Raw genomic sequence first — 17287 nt, 5'->3', positions numbered from 1 at the left:
AAGCTCTCAAGGGTGGGACAATCACGCTAACCCTGACTGAAATCCTCTCTGGAAGGTTCACCTGTTCCTGTCTGTTCTTTCAAATCTGACAGTACTGGTAGGGATGGAGTCCCTCCCTCAGAGACCAGATCCTCCCCATCAGGGTTAGATTCTTCCTGCATCTCTGGAGTTCCCTGGACTGGCTCACCAGGCCATGTGCCCTTGTCCTTGGATGCTTGGCCCTTTTTTCCAGGGTCCAAGTGCCCAGCACCTCCCTTCTGGTTAGTCTGTGACCTAGTCAGAGCACATACCCACTCAGGGAGCTCCAATATTTTCATATGGAGTCCTCTCTCCACCTCTGACCACACAGAGGCTTCAAGATCATTGCCCAGAAAACACTGGTCTGGGAGCACCTTAGACACAGCTACCTTCAGGGGGCCTGTCATACCTCCCCATTCCACATCTACCACAGCCATGCGATGGAGTTTGGTAGTGCTGTCTGCATAAGTCACCTGGTGAAGCTCACCACTTAACAACCTCTCTGGAAGCACCAGCTCATCCAGGACCATAGTTACACTAGCCCCAGTGTCTCTGATAGCCTCAACCTCAGTCCCATTCACTTTAGGCCTCTGCCTGTACTCGTCCATGTATGGAGGTAAGGCAGCAAGGGTTGCAATATTCACCCCACCCAGGAACACTAAGGTTGCTTCCACCACCTGGCCACCCCTCTCTGGGCAATGAAATAATCTGTGAGAGATATAAGTGGAGATCGTGTCTTAATTGAAGGTATTTGTAAAACTGTGTACAGGAAAATGCATATGTAGCTCGAAGTTACTGGTAGGTGTGCATGTGTGTCCCTGACTAAACACATCGCAGTTGGGAGATCCCAATGAGGTCACATCGTCCAAATCCCTGTAAGGACGCCACCTCTCGTAACCAGGTACTTTGCCAGAGAGGTGTTTGCTTCATGAGTGTGGCATTCCATCAAGTATGTCATAAAGCAGCACTCCAAGCTTGTAGGGCCACCTTGGTTGCTGAAGGTGTAGAGTCAGGGATGGGCGAGTCATATAGCATGGGCCATATTTGGGGGAACCCCAGTAGGGCTAGCTCCAGTCTATAAGCAGGGTCAGACCACCAACCATTGAACCAATCATGATTGACCAGGAGATGTGATGCTAAGTAGTAGAGGTTGGCCATCCCTAGCCCGCCATCACAGGCTAGCCTCGTTGGCAATGTGCAGATGCAAGACGGGTACTGTAGCCATGCCGGAGGAAGGAGATTGCTACATGTAGGAGGGTAGCTTAGTATATGGTTCACACTTATTTAAGTGATGCACCTTGCACTAATCCAGGTAACCCTTATAGTGATTTTAGTGGTTTTTGATTACCATAGAATGCCTTCAAAGTTGTAGCTGTGGAGAGCAGCCTCCAGGCTTACACTGAAGGAGTGTTAAGCAGCTTGTTTTACCAGTTTAATCATGTAGTGTAGGTCAAATGAAAAAGAACCACACAGTGTTTACATACAAATATGGCTATTTATTAGAATACACTCACTAACACTACCCTGAGAAATCAAAATAAATACACAATACTTCAATTGCAATGTAAATTGATACTTGTATAGCGCACTACTCACCCGCAAGGGTCTCAAGGCGCTTGTACGAATACCGCTGTGGAACCCATCCTGGCTTTCCCTGTGAGGCGTCCACTCCTGGGTACCCCCAAGGGGGAGGCCAGGCATCCTTAGCGTTGTGGGGGCTGTTGTGGAGATTAAGCAAGCTATTGCCCAGAGTTGCATATTGGGACTCCATGATTGGAATCAGCACCAGGCGAGAATTATCAGGTCCGTGGAATTTTGAGCCGAAGACACGCCGAGGCGGGGAATTGAACCCTGGTCCCGGGCCAGACCTCTGTATCAGGGTCTGCCGCTCTAACCATTGAGCCACACTTCTCGCAATAAGGTAAGTAGCACAAAATACTGAGGTCTCCAGGGGGAGACCAAACCATATATTAAGAAAGTGGAATGCGAACTGCAGAAGAGGATGGGACTTGGACCAGAAGACCCAGAGAAGTCGGGGACACCTCCCAAGGTAAGTACCCAGGAACACCACGGAGGCTGTGTGCAGAGTGGGAACACAACCCTGTGCCTAATGAAAGTCAATGGAGAAGTCACTGTTGCAGTTTTGCAGAAGAAGGACCATTCCCAGAGGACCATGAAGAATTCCCTTGGAGAATGGAAGTTTGGATAGCCGCCCTACCCGTGAATGCCCCTGAGACCAGGATACCTACACCAGGGAAGCCAGGTGCATAGGGGTGAAGAGACGTCGGAAACCTCTGTAGACGACAATGGAAGACTTGGAGAAAAGTGCCTGCTTGAGAGGAAAGTGGAGAAGTCTAGTGGAATCCAAGGGTGGATTCTGGAAGTGAAGAACCTGCAAGCAGAGGGAACAGTGTCTATGCCACTCAGGAGTGACTAGGAGGCATGGAAGAGCAATGCCCACTGTTGTCGGACGGTTCAGACGAGTTGATGGTGAACTTGCCACTGCAGCTGTGAAAACCAGGTAATGCTGAGTGAGACCAGAAGCTGTGCACAAGCTGTTCCATGTCAGATATCGAGGACCGGGGGTTCGCTGTCTGGCGGGAGCACGAACAAGCCTTGGTAGCCACTACTGGCGTGGAGAACAAAGAAGGAGCAACGTTGGGACCAGCAAGGTCCAAGGGACTCACCACAAGCAGGACCTCCACAAAGCTGCACAGGAGATGGAAACAGCAGGGTCCACTCGTTGCAGGGTTGGGCAAATAAAGCAGGACATTGTCCGAATATAGGGCTATTTGGTCTATAAGGCCATTGCTCTATGTCCACCCATTTATCTGTGCATCTACTCAGATGAGGTGTGCCAGTCGCTCAATCATGAGCGCGAATAAGAGCGGGGACAGGGGACAACCCTGCCTAGTCTCTTCAGAAAACGTATGAAAGGACTGCATTAATCTGAACTCTCGCCGTTGGTTTGGAATACAGAGCCTGGACCATTCCACAAAATCAGGGCCCAAACCCAGCCCGCACCAGTACAAGCCAGAGGTAGTTCCAGTCTACTGGGTCAAACACATTTTTCAAAATCAATTAAAAAAGCAAAGCCCGGTGAGAAGATAAAAGTTAATGGTGGGCCAGGCCCACATGAAGCCGGGGAAGGCAGTGTCGGTTACTACGAGTTGGCATCAAGTCGCACTAATCTGGATGTATCAATTGGGTAGGACCTGCTTGAGTCAGGTAGCTAGTGGACCTCCATTGGGCACTGAGGTCGCATTTGGCAACCATAAGGGCCATCCCAAGAAATGACCGGTCAACCCTCATGCTCCCGAACCCTCGAGGACACTTAACAGAGGCATCAAAGGGGAAAGGTCACAAAGATCTTCACTTCCCTGTTGATTAGGGATATTGTATGATATTCGGCATATGATTAACCCCAGGTGGAGTTGCTACACGGAGTTGGGCAAAAACTCAGTGGAGCACCTCTCCGCACCTCTCCACCCCCCCCCCCAATAAATATTTATAAAATAAAAATAAAAATGATGGTAAATAAAACACACTTAACATTATCGTGGCGTCTCTCGGCTGCCCTCCTCCTCCTCACCCTGGTCCTGCAGAATCCCCTACATCAGACATACGTCGTGTAAGACTGCACACGCATGCGCAGTCCTACAATGACGTGCTAGTCTGTCTATATGTCTGTCTATCAAACATTTTTTGTTATACCGTATGGTTAAATGCACACTGATTGTGGGTAAGTATGTAGATTGTGTATACATTTTATTTTGTAATACATGCATTTAGTTTAACTTCTCATTCCTATCTCAGTGCACCACTCTTTCACTTTTCTCATATTTACTTTAAATAGACGTGATAAATAAAAAAAAAGGTTCTTTTTTCATTGGCACCTTATTTTTTAGTTTTAAATTGCTACGGTTAATGTTTATCCTAACTTAACACCCCTGAAAGAGTTTCTCACAAATGTTTGTATTCTGAATTAACTTAATGAATGCATGTAGTATTTAACAGCGGCATTTCAGAACGATGCACCTTTTCTTTATAGCAATAAAGTCAGTTAAACCAAAATATTAAATTCCACAGAATTGGTTTAATTTCATTTAATGCTTCAGTACAGTGTGGGCCAAGAGCAAGATGATGTTGGAGGGTGGGGCTAGAAATAGAAAAAATAGGATGCAGGCAAGAGAAGGATGTTCAACAGAAAGCAACAGACAGAGAGGAGTGTAAATAAAATGGGGAAGGAAGCAAGAAGAGAGGAGGAGGATTTAGTGAAAGCAAAAGAGGGAGATGTTAAGGGAGAAAGGAAATCGTAGGACGGAGTACAGTAGACACGCGTGGCTGCAAGAGGGAGGAAGGATTTGACAAAAGTGAATATGAGTCAGGCAGCCAAGGTGGATGCATTTGCAGCACCTCAAGCCACTTTTTATGCACCAAAGCAGTACAGCTGTCATATGTGTGGCAAGCTGTGCGGTTAACTGAAAAAAAAGCTGGAGGACATGATGTCATTCTTGGACAATTAATGCCAAAATAGTTATCAGTTTTTAAATCATGGGTTGATGCATTTACCATAGGTCTTAAAACCATTCTCTGAAGAGAACTTTGCATTTGCCATTGCTTCACTGTGCAGAGACTTGCCAAGTACTGTTCCATAATTCAATGTATACCAGTATGAGCACTGCAAGGCAGATCCAATAATTGAAATCAGATTGTTTTCACTAATGACGGTGACTGGTCTCTGAAAAGTTTATGTCTGATTTGGGTTTAGTTGCACTGCTTACGTTGATGCGCAGTCTTAATCTCTCAGGAGTGTATAATAATGCTGGGGCCGATTCACAGAACTAACATAAGACAAAATCCTAAACTTACTACTTTTGGTATTCACAGAAGGCATTTAGTAGTAGTAAAGTTGGTATTGTGTCTTAAGTTTGACTTAAGACAAACTTAAGACAGACTTAAGACAAACTTGAGACAGACTTAAGACAGTATTAAGACAGACTTAAAACAGACTTAAGACAAACTTAAGACAGACTTAAGAGTTAAGTCTGTCTTAAGTTTGCCTTAAGTCTGTCTTAAGTTTGTCTTAAGTCTGTCTTAAGTCTGTCTTAAGGCAAACTTAAGCCAAAATCCTAACTACTACTAATAAATGCCTTCTGTGAATACCAAAAGTAGTAAGATTAGGATTTTGTCTTAAGTTAGTTCTGTGAATCAGGCCCGCTGTGTTATACATGGACCAGAAGAACACTTTCCACAATGGAAGTTTTTTCCCTGGCTTCAATTGGAATTTAGACTGAAAAATCATCAAATATCGATTCTGTAACTTCGTATTTCAGATTCATCACGATAAATTCAACTTTTTACATATTTTGTAAGTCAAGCCTATTGTGCTAACCTTATACGTATGGCCTAGAATGTCATCATTACAAGACAAGCGCTAACCATAAAGGAAAGTACATTTCCTTTAATTAACAAAGAGATATACTTAGGTTAGGGATTTTTAAAATGAAGCAGCATTTCCTTAAGATTGTATGGTCACATTAAAAAGTATTATCACTTAAGCATCCAACTTATCTAATTTCCTGTTTTAACAGATGTTTTTACAGTCGAAAGTCCCAGTCAAACTATTGAAGCTGCTGTTGGTGAAGATGTGGACTTCTTCTGCCCTCTAACCAATGAAGTTAGTGCTGAGATGATGGAGGTGCGATGGGTCTATCCTGAGCGCTGCTCGCCGTCCGTAGTCCACATATACCGCAATGGGCGCGATGACAACCTGAAACAGGACCCCTATTTCCGTGGGAGGACAGAGATCCTTACAGAAGATATCGGAAAAGGAATTGTTGGCTTGAGATTGAGGAACATCAGTGCTTCTGATAAAGGGACGTACTTATGCCAGATCCAATCAAAGGTTGCGTTTTTTGAGGCTGCTCTGCAGCTCAAAGTATCAGGTGAGGGGTTAGTTCAGCGTCTTGGTATTGCTTCTTCTTCCTGATTTCCTTATACATGTATGTATGTATGTATGTATGTGTATATATATATATATGTACACATGCTTTGGTTTCTCTAGTGCGCAAAGCTAGCTGGCTATCAACAGGTAAGTGATGGAATGAGGATATGTCTTTGAACTGAACAAATACATTTAGCACCTCCCCTTTGTCGAGGACATAAATGTGTGACCCTTAAACTGGATGTTCTCATTATCTATTCCCTTGAGCTAAAAAAGTGCTGAAAGCTAGATGCTGCTCTCTGCTCAGCTAAGGTTCCTTTCTTTCTTTATTGCTTTGTGCTCTGGTGATATCTTGTTATAGCAGACCTTGTTTATCTACACTTGAAACCTTGACCTATCAATACAGGCTGAAAACCTGAATATTCCCCACCCCCCGTCCCAAGTAGGACTGAAGTACTTAGACCCATGGTCCAATGTCAGTCACCCATCCCTGTTTATAGGGATTCCATAAATTCACCACACACTTGTCAAAACAGCCTTACATGCAGCTTGGAGTCACAAGATAAAAAAACAACCATATATAACAATTCTGAGATGTATTACTGTAGAAGGTGGGCAAATGAAATTATCATGAAACACTCATTGGACACTATATAAGGACACCCTGAAACTGCAGCTTTCAGAAGGTGTCAAATTCCGAGCTGAGGAAATCACTGTCCTGAATCCCTATCCATGTAGCAGCACACATGCAGTAGAGAGCACAAAATAGAGAAAAGGATAAGAGAAAAACACTGGACTTTAACCCCTAACTTTCTGGACCTTCCACGCACTCCCAAATGCTGAGCCTTTTATTTGGCTATTTGGAGAAGTTTGCACTTAGGCTGCCATAACGTTTCGTTCATATAAGGTATCCATACCAAAAGTGCAACCTGTTTTTCAAACATCCTAACAATTCTGCAGGTACCCACAGTTTGCGAATCTCTTTAGAGGGGACCAAGAAAATAAGAAAAAGCTAGTAAAATATTTAGTTTAGGGGGTGGGGGAAGTGCTCCAGATAAAAGTGTTTGATTTTTCCTAAAAATTGCCTCAACAAACTGTTTGCTTTGCTAAAGACATCAACAAAAATTTCAAAATGTTTAATGTTTCAGTTAATTAAAACCATTACAATTTGGTCCCTGTATTATCTAAGTCAACAGACAAATAAATTGTAAAATTACTTAAAAAACATTAAAAAAAACTTTTGTTGTCACTTATTAGTATTCCAGTTTGTACAATGATGTATGATAAACTATTAATGAGTAACTTAATAATAATTAGATATGTACAGAATTATATGGTAAACACTGAATAGATAAAAGCAATAATTAGTCCTTATTCCGATGAGATATTAAAAATATTCTTTCAAGCCATTATTCTTGCTTAGCGTGTTGCCTCTCTCTTCATTCAACCTTCCCGGTACACATTGCTAGGCAGTAACTGGAGATTCAGTTTTTAATGCTTGCTCAAGTGAGGAGAGGAACTTTATCAGTTGACAGTTTATTAAGGGTCCAATCCAGTTATGAAAGCTGATCTGCACATCCTTATTTTCTTCTATTGTTCATTGCATTCTTTAATAAAGTGACACATGCGTTCGAAAGTTTGGGGCATATACAGACTAGATGGATAAAGTCCACTTTGCTGCTCCCACATAGTCTGCACTCTTTCGGCCCTTTGTGGACCCATGCTGGCTGATACACGATGGACTGTAGTTTGCCAAATCGTAGGGCCATCAGTTGGAACTTACGATGGGCTGGGAATGTAGTATTCAGATATAGGCTTTGGGTAAGGGTCTTATAGTTATTGATTACCACCCAGGCTTGCTTTCTCTTACTGAAGACATCTTTATCTACTAGCAGGGAGTGTAGTTTTGCAGATTTATTTATGGCTTGTTTGAAGGATGAATACGAGAGGTTGGTGTTCCAAAGCTCCCCTGTACAGGTTACTAACAAAGCTTTTTGTCGAAATTGATTGTAGGGAGATTTTTTTTCCTTCTCTAATTTCTCCCTCATAGCTTTATTCAATTCTGATTCTGCTGTATTTTGCTTCAGTCTATACCATTGCTTAATGGTTGCGTACATCCTCCCCAATATTTTGTTTTTTTATGCCAAATTCTAGTCTCACCTGAGCTGGAGATGCAACCTGGTGGATTTGAAAGACCCTTTTATATATTGACACTCGCAGTTTATTCAGCTGGTCTGAGTATTTCCCATGTAATGCAATACTGCCATATGATAATGTTGGTGGCATTTTGGCAGATATTACTGCTAGTAAGGGTTTAAATGATGGCCCCTTTAGTTTTTTAGCTACGGTCCTAAAGTCAAACAATAGGGTGTTTGTTCTCTGCATCATATATGAGTTTTGCTCTTGATGATTCAGTATTGCCAATGTATAAACCCAGGTATTATAATTAGAGATTTCATCTAGCTTTTCGACCTCAAATTGAAAATTCTGTTTGGCCAACGGGTATCCACTAACTCGCATTGTTTTACTTTTCGATGTGTTTATCTCTAGCTTATTGTCGGCTATATATTTCAGCCTACCTGTGAGCGACCTATGAAGGCCAATCAGGACTACATCGTCCGCATATTATAGGTGGGATAACGACAGTGTACCCAGCTGGGAGTAGGTGGGAGTTGATTTTGTTGAGCTTATGAGCCAGGTCTGCCATGAAAAGATTAAAGAGGTGCGGTGCCAGCACACACCCTTGTTTAAGCTCTTTTGTGGTGGTGACCTTCCTTGATAATCTTGAACCGTCTCCCAGTTTAACTCTCATCCATATGTTGGAATACAGGAGAAATATTCCTCTGAGTATATTTTCGGGGATTTTCTTGGCTTGACGATACACACTGTCAAAAGCTGCCTTTCAATCGACACAACAGAGGTGCAATAGTTGCTTCTTCCGTTTGTATATGTCAGCAATCAGCGAGAGTGACAAAATGTTTGTGATTGTCCCAATTCCTTTTCTGAAGCCTGTCTGATTGACAGGTATCAGTTTTAGCTTGTCTAATCAGGTGATAAAATCTACCAGTATCAGAGATGCATAATATTTTGCGTCTACATCCAGTAGTGCAAATAATCTGTAATTGGACGGGGATGATCTATCACCCCCTTTGTAGACTGGTGAAATTACTGATCCTTGCCAGCTCGGCAGGATTTGCTTTATGTTCTCCACTACTTCAAATGCATTATTTTAGTCTCTCTCCCCAGAACTCTGGGGGATTCCATTTGGGCCTGCTGCCCCGGTTCCCCGTCCCTTCGAAATTATTCTTTTTATGTCCTCTAGTTTATCGGTTCGACTTTCAAGTATGGTCCTTAAGCCACTAGCACTCGTGGCCACTCTATTCCTTTGAACTTCTTCAGCTTTTAGCTCAGTTGTAAGGTATCGGGTGTAGTGCTGTTTGTTTCTTGCATAAAGGAGATGCCATTGTTCTTTTGTTCAACTTGACCTCAGGCCTTTTCTTGCTCATTCTCCTTACCTACTTGAAAGTTCGTAAGTTCGATGTCTGTAAATCTTGCTGTTAGAAAGTTGGCCCTGTCTTGTTCTTGTACACTTGAGACAAGAGGATTGATGGACCTATTCAGATTTTTTATTGTTTCCCAGAATGTACTTGAGTTGATTTTCTTATCATCATGTAGTAGTGTAGCCCAGAAATTGTCCTCACATCTTTTTTTATGTTCCTATATCTTCTTTTTGTATTCTTTCCTTAGGTTACATAATGCTTTCCATCTTGTAGTATTTAACTCAGTTCTATTTTGTTCCTTTAGAGTTTTCTTTAGTTCTTGTTTTAGTCTGAGAGTGTCATTCGGTTTTGGTGTGATTTTTTTTAAAGTCTTGGGCCTGTTTTGATTTACTAATCATTATTGTTATTAGTTTATCCATATATTTTACCTACTCTTGTATTTTGTTTAGATTGCTTCTTTCACTTTCCATTTTGAACCCCTGTACTTTAGCTTGTAGTTCATCGATGCTCCATTGTCCATTTCAGCCTTTTCAAGGCAATTGAGAGTATACTTTCTACAGCTGTCGTGCTAATCTGATGCTTTGGTGGATTTAGGCTAAAGTAAATATGTTGGTACGAGTGGTCGCTCTTTGTTGTATATTCAGTGGTGAACCGGGTAAGAAACGGCATTAGTGATAACGCTGTGTAGTCATACCTTCATTGCGATTTCCCTCCAAAATAGGTATACATTGGTGGGTAGTCTTCAGAGGTTCTGCCGTTTATTATTCTCAAGCCCAGGTATTTAAGTGTTTTTACTAGTTGCTGCCCCGCAAGGTCGAAGCGAGCCGACTTGAACTGGTATTGAGGTTGTACATTCCAGGACATATTGTCTGCTGCAAGTTTCTCATCCTCTTCTGGTGTAAAAACGAAGTTTGAATTGAAATCTCCTGTTATGAGGATATCCCAGGATCGGTTGGTGTTTTGTATATCAGTGATTATGGTTTTTAATAAGGCAACATGGGATTTTTTTCCTTTCGACAATGGATGTGTATAGGTGTTGATTAACAATACCACTCTGAATTCCTCTTTCATTGAAAATGAAAGTTTTACCAGTTGTGCATTTGGCCCATAAAGAGGTTTATGTTCTGCATGGATTTTGATTGCTGTTGATACATAAACTGCTAGTCAGCCTTTCGGGAGTCCGTGCCTCCTGTGTTTTTTGGCTAGTGTGCTCAAGTGTATAAATCCCGCAAGAGGCAGCTCCTACGTTGCCCTGAAGGGCAATCATGTCGCATGTCACCCAGTCTTGTAGAGGTCTGCCGTCTTCTAACGATTTCTTCGCTCCAGCTATGTTCCATGAGGTAAGGTGGAGGATCCCTTCTCGGTAATTCGATGCCTGTTTGCAAAATGGTCAGTTACCTTTCTCTTTGTTCAGGATTCCGGGGAGCCAACTCCAGCGATCCATGTCGGGCTCTGTAAATGCCTTTTTTCCTACGAAGGTCTCATTACATCTTGTTGACATTGGGCTTTTTCCTTTCGCTTGCCAGAGGACTGAGTAGGCCTGTTTACTTGTTACCTGGCTCTGTCCAGCGTTTTCCTCCTGGGTGTTTTTTTCCCTAAAGGGTCTGGATATCGTGGTTTTATGGCTTTAGACAGCCTTATGTCCCATGTGTCAAATAGAGGGGTTTGACTCATAATTAGTTGGGCAATCTCCTCTGTTTGCCATGTTGTAAGTGTTTGTTCGTTGATGTTTCCTTTTCCCTGCTGGCAAAATTCCGCTGTCAATAAGTGGGTTGAGTTTAGATGTTTTAGCCCTGGGATAGTTTCTAGCAGTTTTAAAATGTTACCCCTGTTTAGGGTGTCTTGCCCCCCTGGGACTCGTACTCTGGTGACCATAATATTTGGTTGTGGTAGTTGTCCATACTATCGAGGTTTGGTACTGTTGTCAACTTCTTGATCTTTTCCCCCCCTCAATCGATCTTTGTATCATACTTTTCCTTCATTAGTCTTAGTATTCTTTTTGTATTCTTGTGCTGAAGTAACTAATGTTTTTCTCCATATCTCTTGGTCGACTCCCTTGATTACTTTCCGGGGGGGGGGGGAGGGGGGGAGGGCTACATTCTCCTTGTTGTGTATGTTAAATATATGACTTTCGTATGACTGGGTCCCACTTATTGTAGGTCTGGGATTTATAATCTTCGAACACTGGATTAAGGTGATGTTATTGTCCTTTTCTTGGAGAGATATTTCTGTGTCTTTGTCAATCCCTGGCTCATAAATTGCTTTTTTTCCTTGGGTTTCATGTGTCCAACCTAGCAGGATTCCGTTTGTGGTCCTTATATCCTTACTCTGTTGCTGGCTAGATCCTTCTTTCGTATTAGTTATTCTTTTAGTCCAGTCCTTCAGCTTCTGTTGTGTGATGCTGTTTGTGAACAGTTGTGGTATCAAGTTCATGGCTTGCCCTTCCCTTTTCCCTTGTTGCTTCTTTTCTTGGGTCTCGGTCTCCTCGGAGTGGTCACTTCTTTGTTCCTTTCCCATGTCCCCTTTTTTTGGACTTGAGTAGAAATCCCTCTTAGTTGGGTCCCTGCTCTGTGACCCTGTTATATGCCCTTTTTGTGCTCGGTGATCTATGACCCCGTAGTATGTGTTACTGTGTTTTTCCTTGGTCTGTGCTCCGCTGTGCTACTTATGTTGTTTTCTCTTTGTCCCCTTAATTCATCTACCTGCCTAACTGCTGTAGCCATAGACCACTCCTTATGGTTAGCAATTAAGGTGTCAGTTGTTCCCTCAGAGGACCTTGTGGTATTGAGTATGTCACTTGTTCCCCTTGATGCGCTGAATATTGGGTACAGTTTAATTCTTTGCTCAGTGTTTCTTTCTGATTGTTTATTCCTTGCCTTCCTTTCCCGTTTTTTTTGTCTTCTCGTTTGTTTGGTTAATGTGCACTCTCCCAACTTTGTAATGGAAGTAGTTTCTGTCTCCACCAGTGTTTTATCGACTTTGCCTTCTTCTTTCTTGTCCTCCTGTTTAGAAGCGGCTGGTTGTATTTTTTCATCAGTTTTTGCGAGCTCGGTGCATATCGTGTTTTGCTGTCTAAGAGCTATTATTTGTTCAAGGAGGGCTGGAAGGAAACTCAGTTTATCAATGATTGGGCCACAGGTGCACCAAGTTTGCTCTAAAATATATTGTGATTGCGCAGATGTTATTAATTTATTATGTTGATCCAGTTTAGTGTTTATCCCTGCTATGTGTAATGCTGTAATATTCATTTGGTCTATTTGGATATCCAACATGTCTGATTGCAAATTCAGTGGATCCAATAATGACCTAAATATCTTCAAGTGTTTACTTGTATCACTGGATAATTTTCCTTGTCTAGATGTCTGTTTACTCCTTGAGTGTAGCTCTGCGTTTGACAAATGATTGCTAGCCAGTGTTTCTCTAGTATTCTGCTGTGTCTGAACAGATAAAGTCACAATTTCTTTTTTTTCCAATCCAGGTATTCCCCCTCCATTTTGCTTAGGGGCTGTGTGGTCCTCTCTATCTAATCCCTCTGTTGAGGTAAAGTCCTGTGACGACACCTTGTTCGATATTGGGCTTAGGAGTCTCAGTCAAGAGTTTTCTGATTCTAGTTCTTCCAAAGCACTTACTTCGTCTTAATTTGTCTGATGAATTTGAGCCTCCGTTCTGTGACCCTGTGTAGTCTTGTGTGGCTTTACAGGTACTATAGGGGTTGTCACACTTGAGATAGAGCAAGATGCAATATTAGGGTTTGTACTTGGGTCTGATATGCTGGTTTTTGCAGTATGAATAATAATAATAATAAAACACTTATAAAGCGCCTGGCTGCACAAACTGTGTGTCCCCGCGCTAACTGCTTATAAATCATCCAAAAGGTGGACCCAGAGCTACTAGAGAAAGGGAGTCATATCAGCTAGCTATTTAGGGAAGAGGAACGTTTTGAGTTTTGCTCTGAAAATTCTTTCGGACGGTTCCATCCGCAATTGAAGGGGGAGATCGTTCCAGTGCTTAGCAGCTAAAAATCGGAAGGATTTACCACCCATTTTAGCTTTTTTTTAATGCGGGGGATTTTAAATTGCATTGCACCAGATGACCTTAGAGCTCTCATCGGTCGGTGTATAGTCAGAAGACTACCTAGGTACAGGGGGCCTTTGTTATGGGCTATCCTGTGGGCATAGCAGAGATTTTTAAAAATAATTCTTTCCTTGATAGGAAGCCAGTGTAGTTTGGTTAGGGCAGATTTAATAGAAGTTTTTCTCGGGAGACCTAACACCAGACAAGCCGCCGTATTTTGAATGCATTGGAGCTGGTGAAGGCCTTTGAGATTGAGACCTATTAAAAGGGCATTACCATAGTCCAAATGTGGCGTTATTAAGGCGTGAACTATGGTTTTTCTTGCTCCTATAGGAATCAAGTCAATGATTTTTCGGAGGAATTTAAGTATGCCAGTGCACTTTCCTATGGTTTTATTCACATGGGTTTTGCCCGACAGGTCAGAGTCTATCATGACCCCCAAATTCTTTACCACTTTGGCAGGGGTGGGGAGATTTCCCAGTTCACAGGGCCACCACGCATCAGACCACAACGATGTTTCCTTCCCCACCACCAATACCTCTGTCTTCTCTCCATTAAGGCGCAGACAGTTATCGTCCATCCAAGTGGCTACTGCCGACATGCAATTTGAAAAATTTGCGGCATTTTCCTTACAGTCCGGTGTAATTTTAAACATGAGTTGAGTATCATCAGCATAACTAACAATGCCCACCCCAAAATTCCTTACTATGTCAGCCAGGGGTTCCATATAGATGTTAAACAAAGTAGTATGCATCCTTCTTTCTTCACTCCGCTCTATTCCGTTCCCAGGCTTAAACTTGTCTGTCACCTTGGAGTAACCCCCAGTGGTGCTGTTTTTTGTTTTGTCGTCTGAGAGTATCTCAGAGTAACCCCCAGTGGTGCTGTTTTTTGTTTTGTCGTCTGAGAGTATCTCAGGGTGGTGGTCATCATGCGTAGATGTTACCTCTCTTGCTTGCGTGTTGAGTTCATATCTACCTTCTGACTACCCTTTTCATTGGCTTCCTGACCCAAGTTTTTACTAGAAGTTTGGTTGCTTGGGTCCTTTTGGTTTGATGTGTCAGCTGTGGATTTTTAGGCACATGGTTTACTCTTCTGTTCAAATAATGTATGCCACCCTTTGTGGGGTAAGCGGTGCTGGAAGACCCGGTATGTCCCTAGGTGTTGAGAAAATTACTACCCCAAGGTTTTTAAGAAATGAAAAGCCTGAACTTTTTCCCATGGTGCTCCTAATTTCCTGGTTCCTGAACAATGTTAAGATTGGTGATATTAGGGGGCTTTTCAGGTTAGCTTCTGTTCCTTTTACTGGCTGTTTTGTATTATGTCCTTTTTTCCCTTGAATTGTACCACTGGTTGTCTGGGGCTACTTTGGAGTCTGCCTCACTTTGCCTGATCTCATCCTTCAGTCACTATCCTGTTGTTATCAGTGTTGTTGTTTTTGCTATTGTATAGTTGTTTTATACAGCTTTGGTGCAATTATACGTTGTGTTGTATTGTGTTGTATTTGCACTTATGCTTGTGTTTCTTCCTTGTGTTTCCTCCTATTTTCCTTCTTTTCTTTTTTTTTCTTGCTGTAAGTTGCTGTGAGTTATGATATGCAGGTGGAAAACTATAGGAGGCTATTGGAGGCTATATGAGTCCTAGAATAGATGCTCTTGGGTGCTCTTGGGTTGCCCCTAGTGTGAATGTTATTGTGAGGACCTCTGTGCTGAAACCCTGCTGCGGTTAGAGTGGGTGTTACTGGTGCTGAAGCTGATGTGTACTGATATGGGCTTGATGTCCCCCCCAGGTCCTGTTTGCCAGTTACTTTCACTAGCTTTTGCCCTTCTTACCATCCTGCGCTTGACTTGGTGGTCTCTGGTGGTCACTGGTGGCATTTCTTCGATGGGGGAAGCTAGAAGTATGGAAATTTCCCCCTCGCAGACCTGCTGATCTGCTGTCGATCTGCTGTCGGTCTGCTACTCTGTGCCCCCTCTCCAAAGGCCTCTAATTGCCTAATCGCCAACCACCTACTACCTTGCGCCTCCTGGCCTGGCCAGACCTTAATGCTTTGAAGCCTGGTCCTGGGCTTTCTGTCGCACTGTCACTCCTGCCACTCCGTGAGTTGCACGCTGCTCCCCCATCACACCCATCTCCGTATTCCTCACTTCTCACTCCTCTCTCCACAACCCGCACCTGATCCAGAAGCGCTGGGCCGCTTTCCGTGGAGGAGGGGGGGAGGCGGCTGCCGTCATGTGCAGACCGCCAGTTCGTCCCTTATGCGTCAGAGCGGATGTAGATGCGGGTGTAGGTTGGCCGGCTCAAGATGTCCTGGACCCCGGACCCTGGACCCTGAGCTCTGACTCTGGGCTGGGCTGGACTGTCTCGCTGTCGCTGCCGATGCAGCAGCGTGAACCGGAACCAGAGTTGTTCAGGCTGTCCCTGGTGCCAACTGCAGCGGTGGCAGAGCTACTTTTACCGCTTACATGGTGCTGCGGGGAGCAGGATGAAAAACCAAAACTGGGGGGCTACTACTGATATGAGATGAACATCAGATGGAGTTCCCTCTAGGTGTAGCATCGAGTGCGAGGTCGGTTTTCTGACTGGCAATCAACAAGAATTGCAGAGGTAAGTACAGCAGTTGTCTATTTCAACATCTGGTGGTCCCAGGGACCATGATATATGCCTGTTACTTTATGGCAGGCAGGATTACAGTTTCTACGATGCACTACACCATGTGGATTTGGGCGATCCCTCGAAGGGCCCGATGGTCTGCACATGATCCAGAGCATTGTTTTAACAGTAGTTTTCAGGTTACTAGGGCCACTAGTCCAGGAGAGTCTGAGGTTGCTTCTTGCTCTCACAGGGGTCCCTCTGTCTTGCTGATCCTGTTGTCGTCATCTCAGGTCCCTTCTTTGTGCTCTTCGATGCAAGTTGGATAAGAACTGAGGTTCTGATGTCAGTGGTGGCCCTTAAATCCTAGATTTATGGGTGTTAGGGGTATGAGTGCAAGAGGCCAATGGGCCAGAAGTACACCCATAACCAGGAAGTGAGTCTGTGAAGATAACATTCTGTTGTTCAGTGTAGTGTTTGTGATCATTCAGTATGTCTAAACTGGCTTACCCCCTACGAGTCACAGGGTTGGATCATGGTCAAATTAGGCAGGTGGCGGTCCACATGATTAAGTGGCCGCTGAGGCGAGTCCTCTGCTGGTTGTGCTTTTCACTGGTATGCAATCTGGAAGAAAATTGGAAAATTGAGTATCCCCATAGGCAGAGCCTGTGTGTAGAACCTGAAGAGGGTAGCGCTAGAGCATAAATTTACCTTAGGTCAGCTAAAGTTAGTCAGTGTCCTCAGTGAGTAGAAGAATGTCCGTGTAGTTAGGACGGTCCTCATTAAAAACCGGAAACTGATTCCAGGGCTGAAATTAAAATAAAAGGAGGGAAGAATTGAGCCTCACATCCGAAGTGATTTCCGGGGCCTAATAGAGAGGTTTAGGCACTCTAATTGTAACCCGCAATGTAACCCCACGGGCCAGGATGCCCGTGGGGTTACAATGCGCTTTACAAATGTTAATAATAATAATAATAATAATTACCTTTGTGCCGTTTGGATTCTGCAAAACGCTTCCGCTTTGTATTGCAGTATACTGAGAACTGCGGCTACATCGAGGACGTTTAAAAAGGGGGGAAACCACTTGCACGTCGGATCAACGTTAACGGTGCGTTGCAAACTGGCAGGGATGACAGACTATCCCGAGACATGTCCTTAA

General features: G+C 43.5%; 1 protein-coding gene across 2 annotated transcripts in view; it reads left to right on the top strand.

Moving 5' to 3' along the window:
- The window catches only part of LOC147717689 (butyrophilin subfamily 2 member A2-like), a 92482-nt gene that overhangs the window by 41819 nt on the left and 33376 nt on the right, over positions 1 to 17287 (top strand). For both annotated transcript variants that reach the window (XM_086924478.1, XM_086924477.1), the window contains exon 3: positions 5613 to 5966. In XM_086924478.1, coding sequence (XP_086780604.1) covers positions 5613 to 5966 — 354 coding nt within the window. The remainder of the gene's footprint in view (positions 1 to 5612; positions 5967 to 17287) is intronic.

Source organism: Lissotriton vulgaris, chromosome 5, assembly GCF_964263255.1.
Source record: "Lissotriton vulgaris chromosome 5, aLisVul1.2, whole genome shotgun sequence".
Lineage (NCBI taxonomy): Eukaryota > Metazoa > Chordata > Amphibia > Caudata > Salamandridae > Lissotriton > Lissotriton vulgaris.
This window is presented reverse-complemented; position numbering and strand designations above follow the sequence as displayed.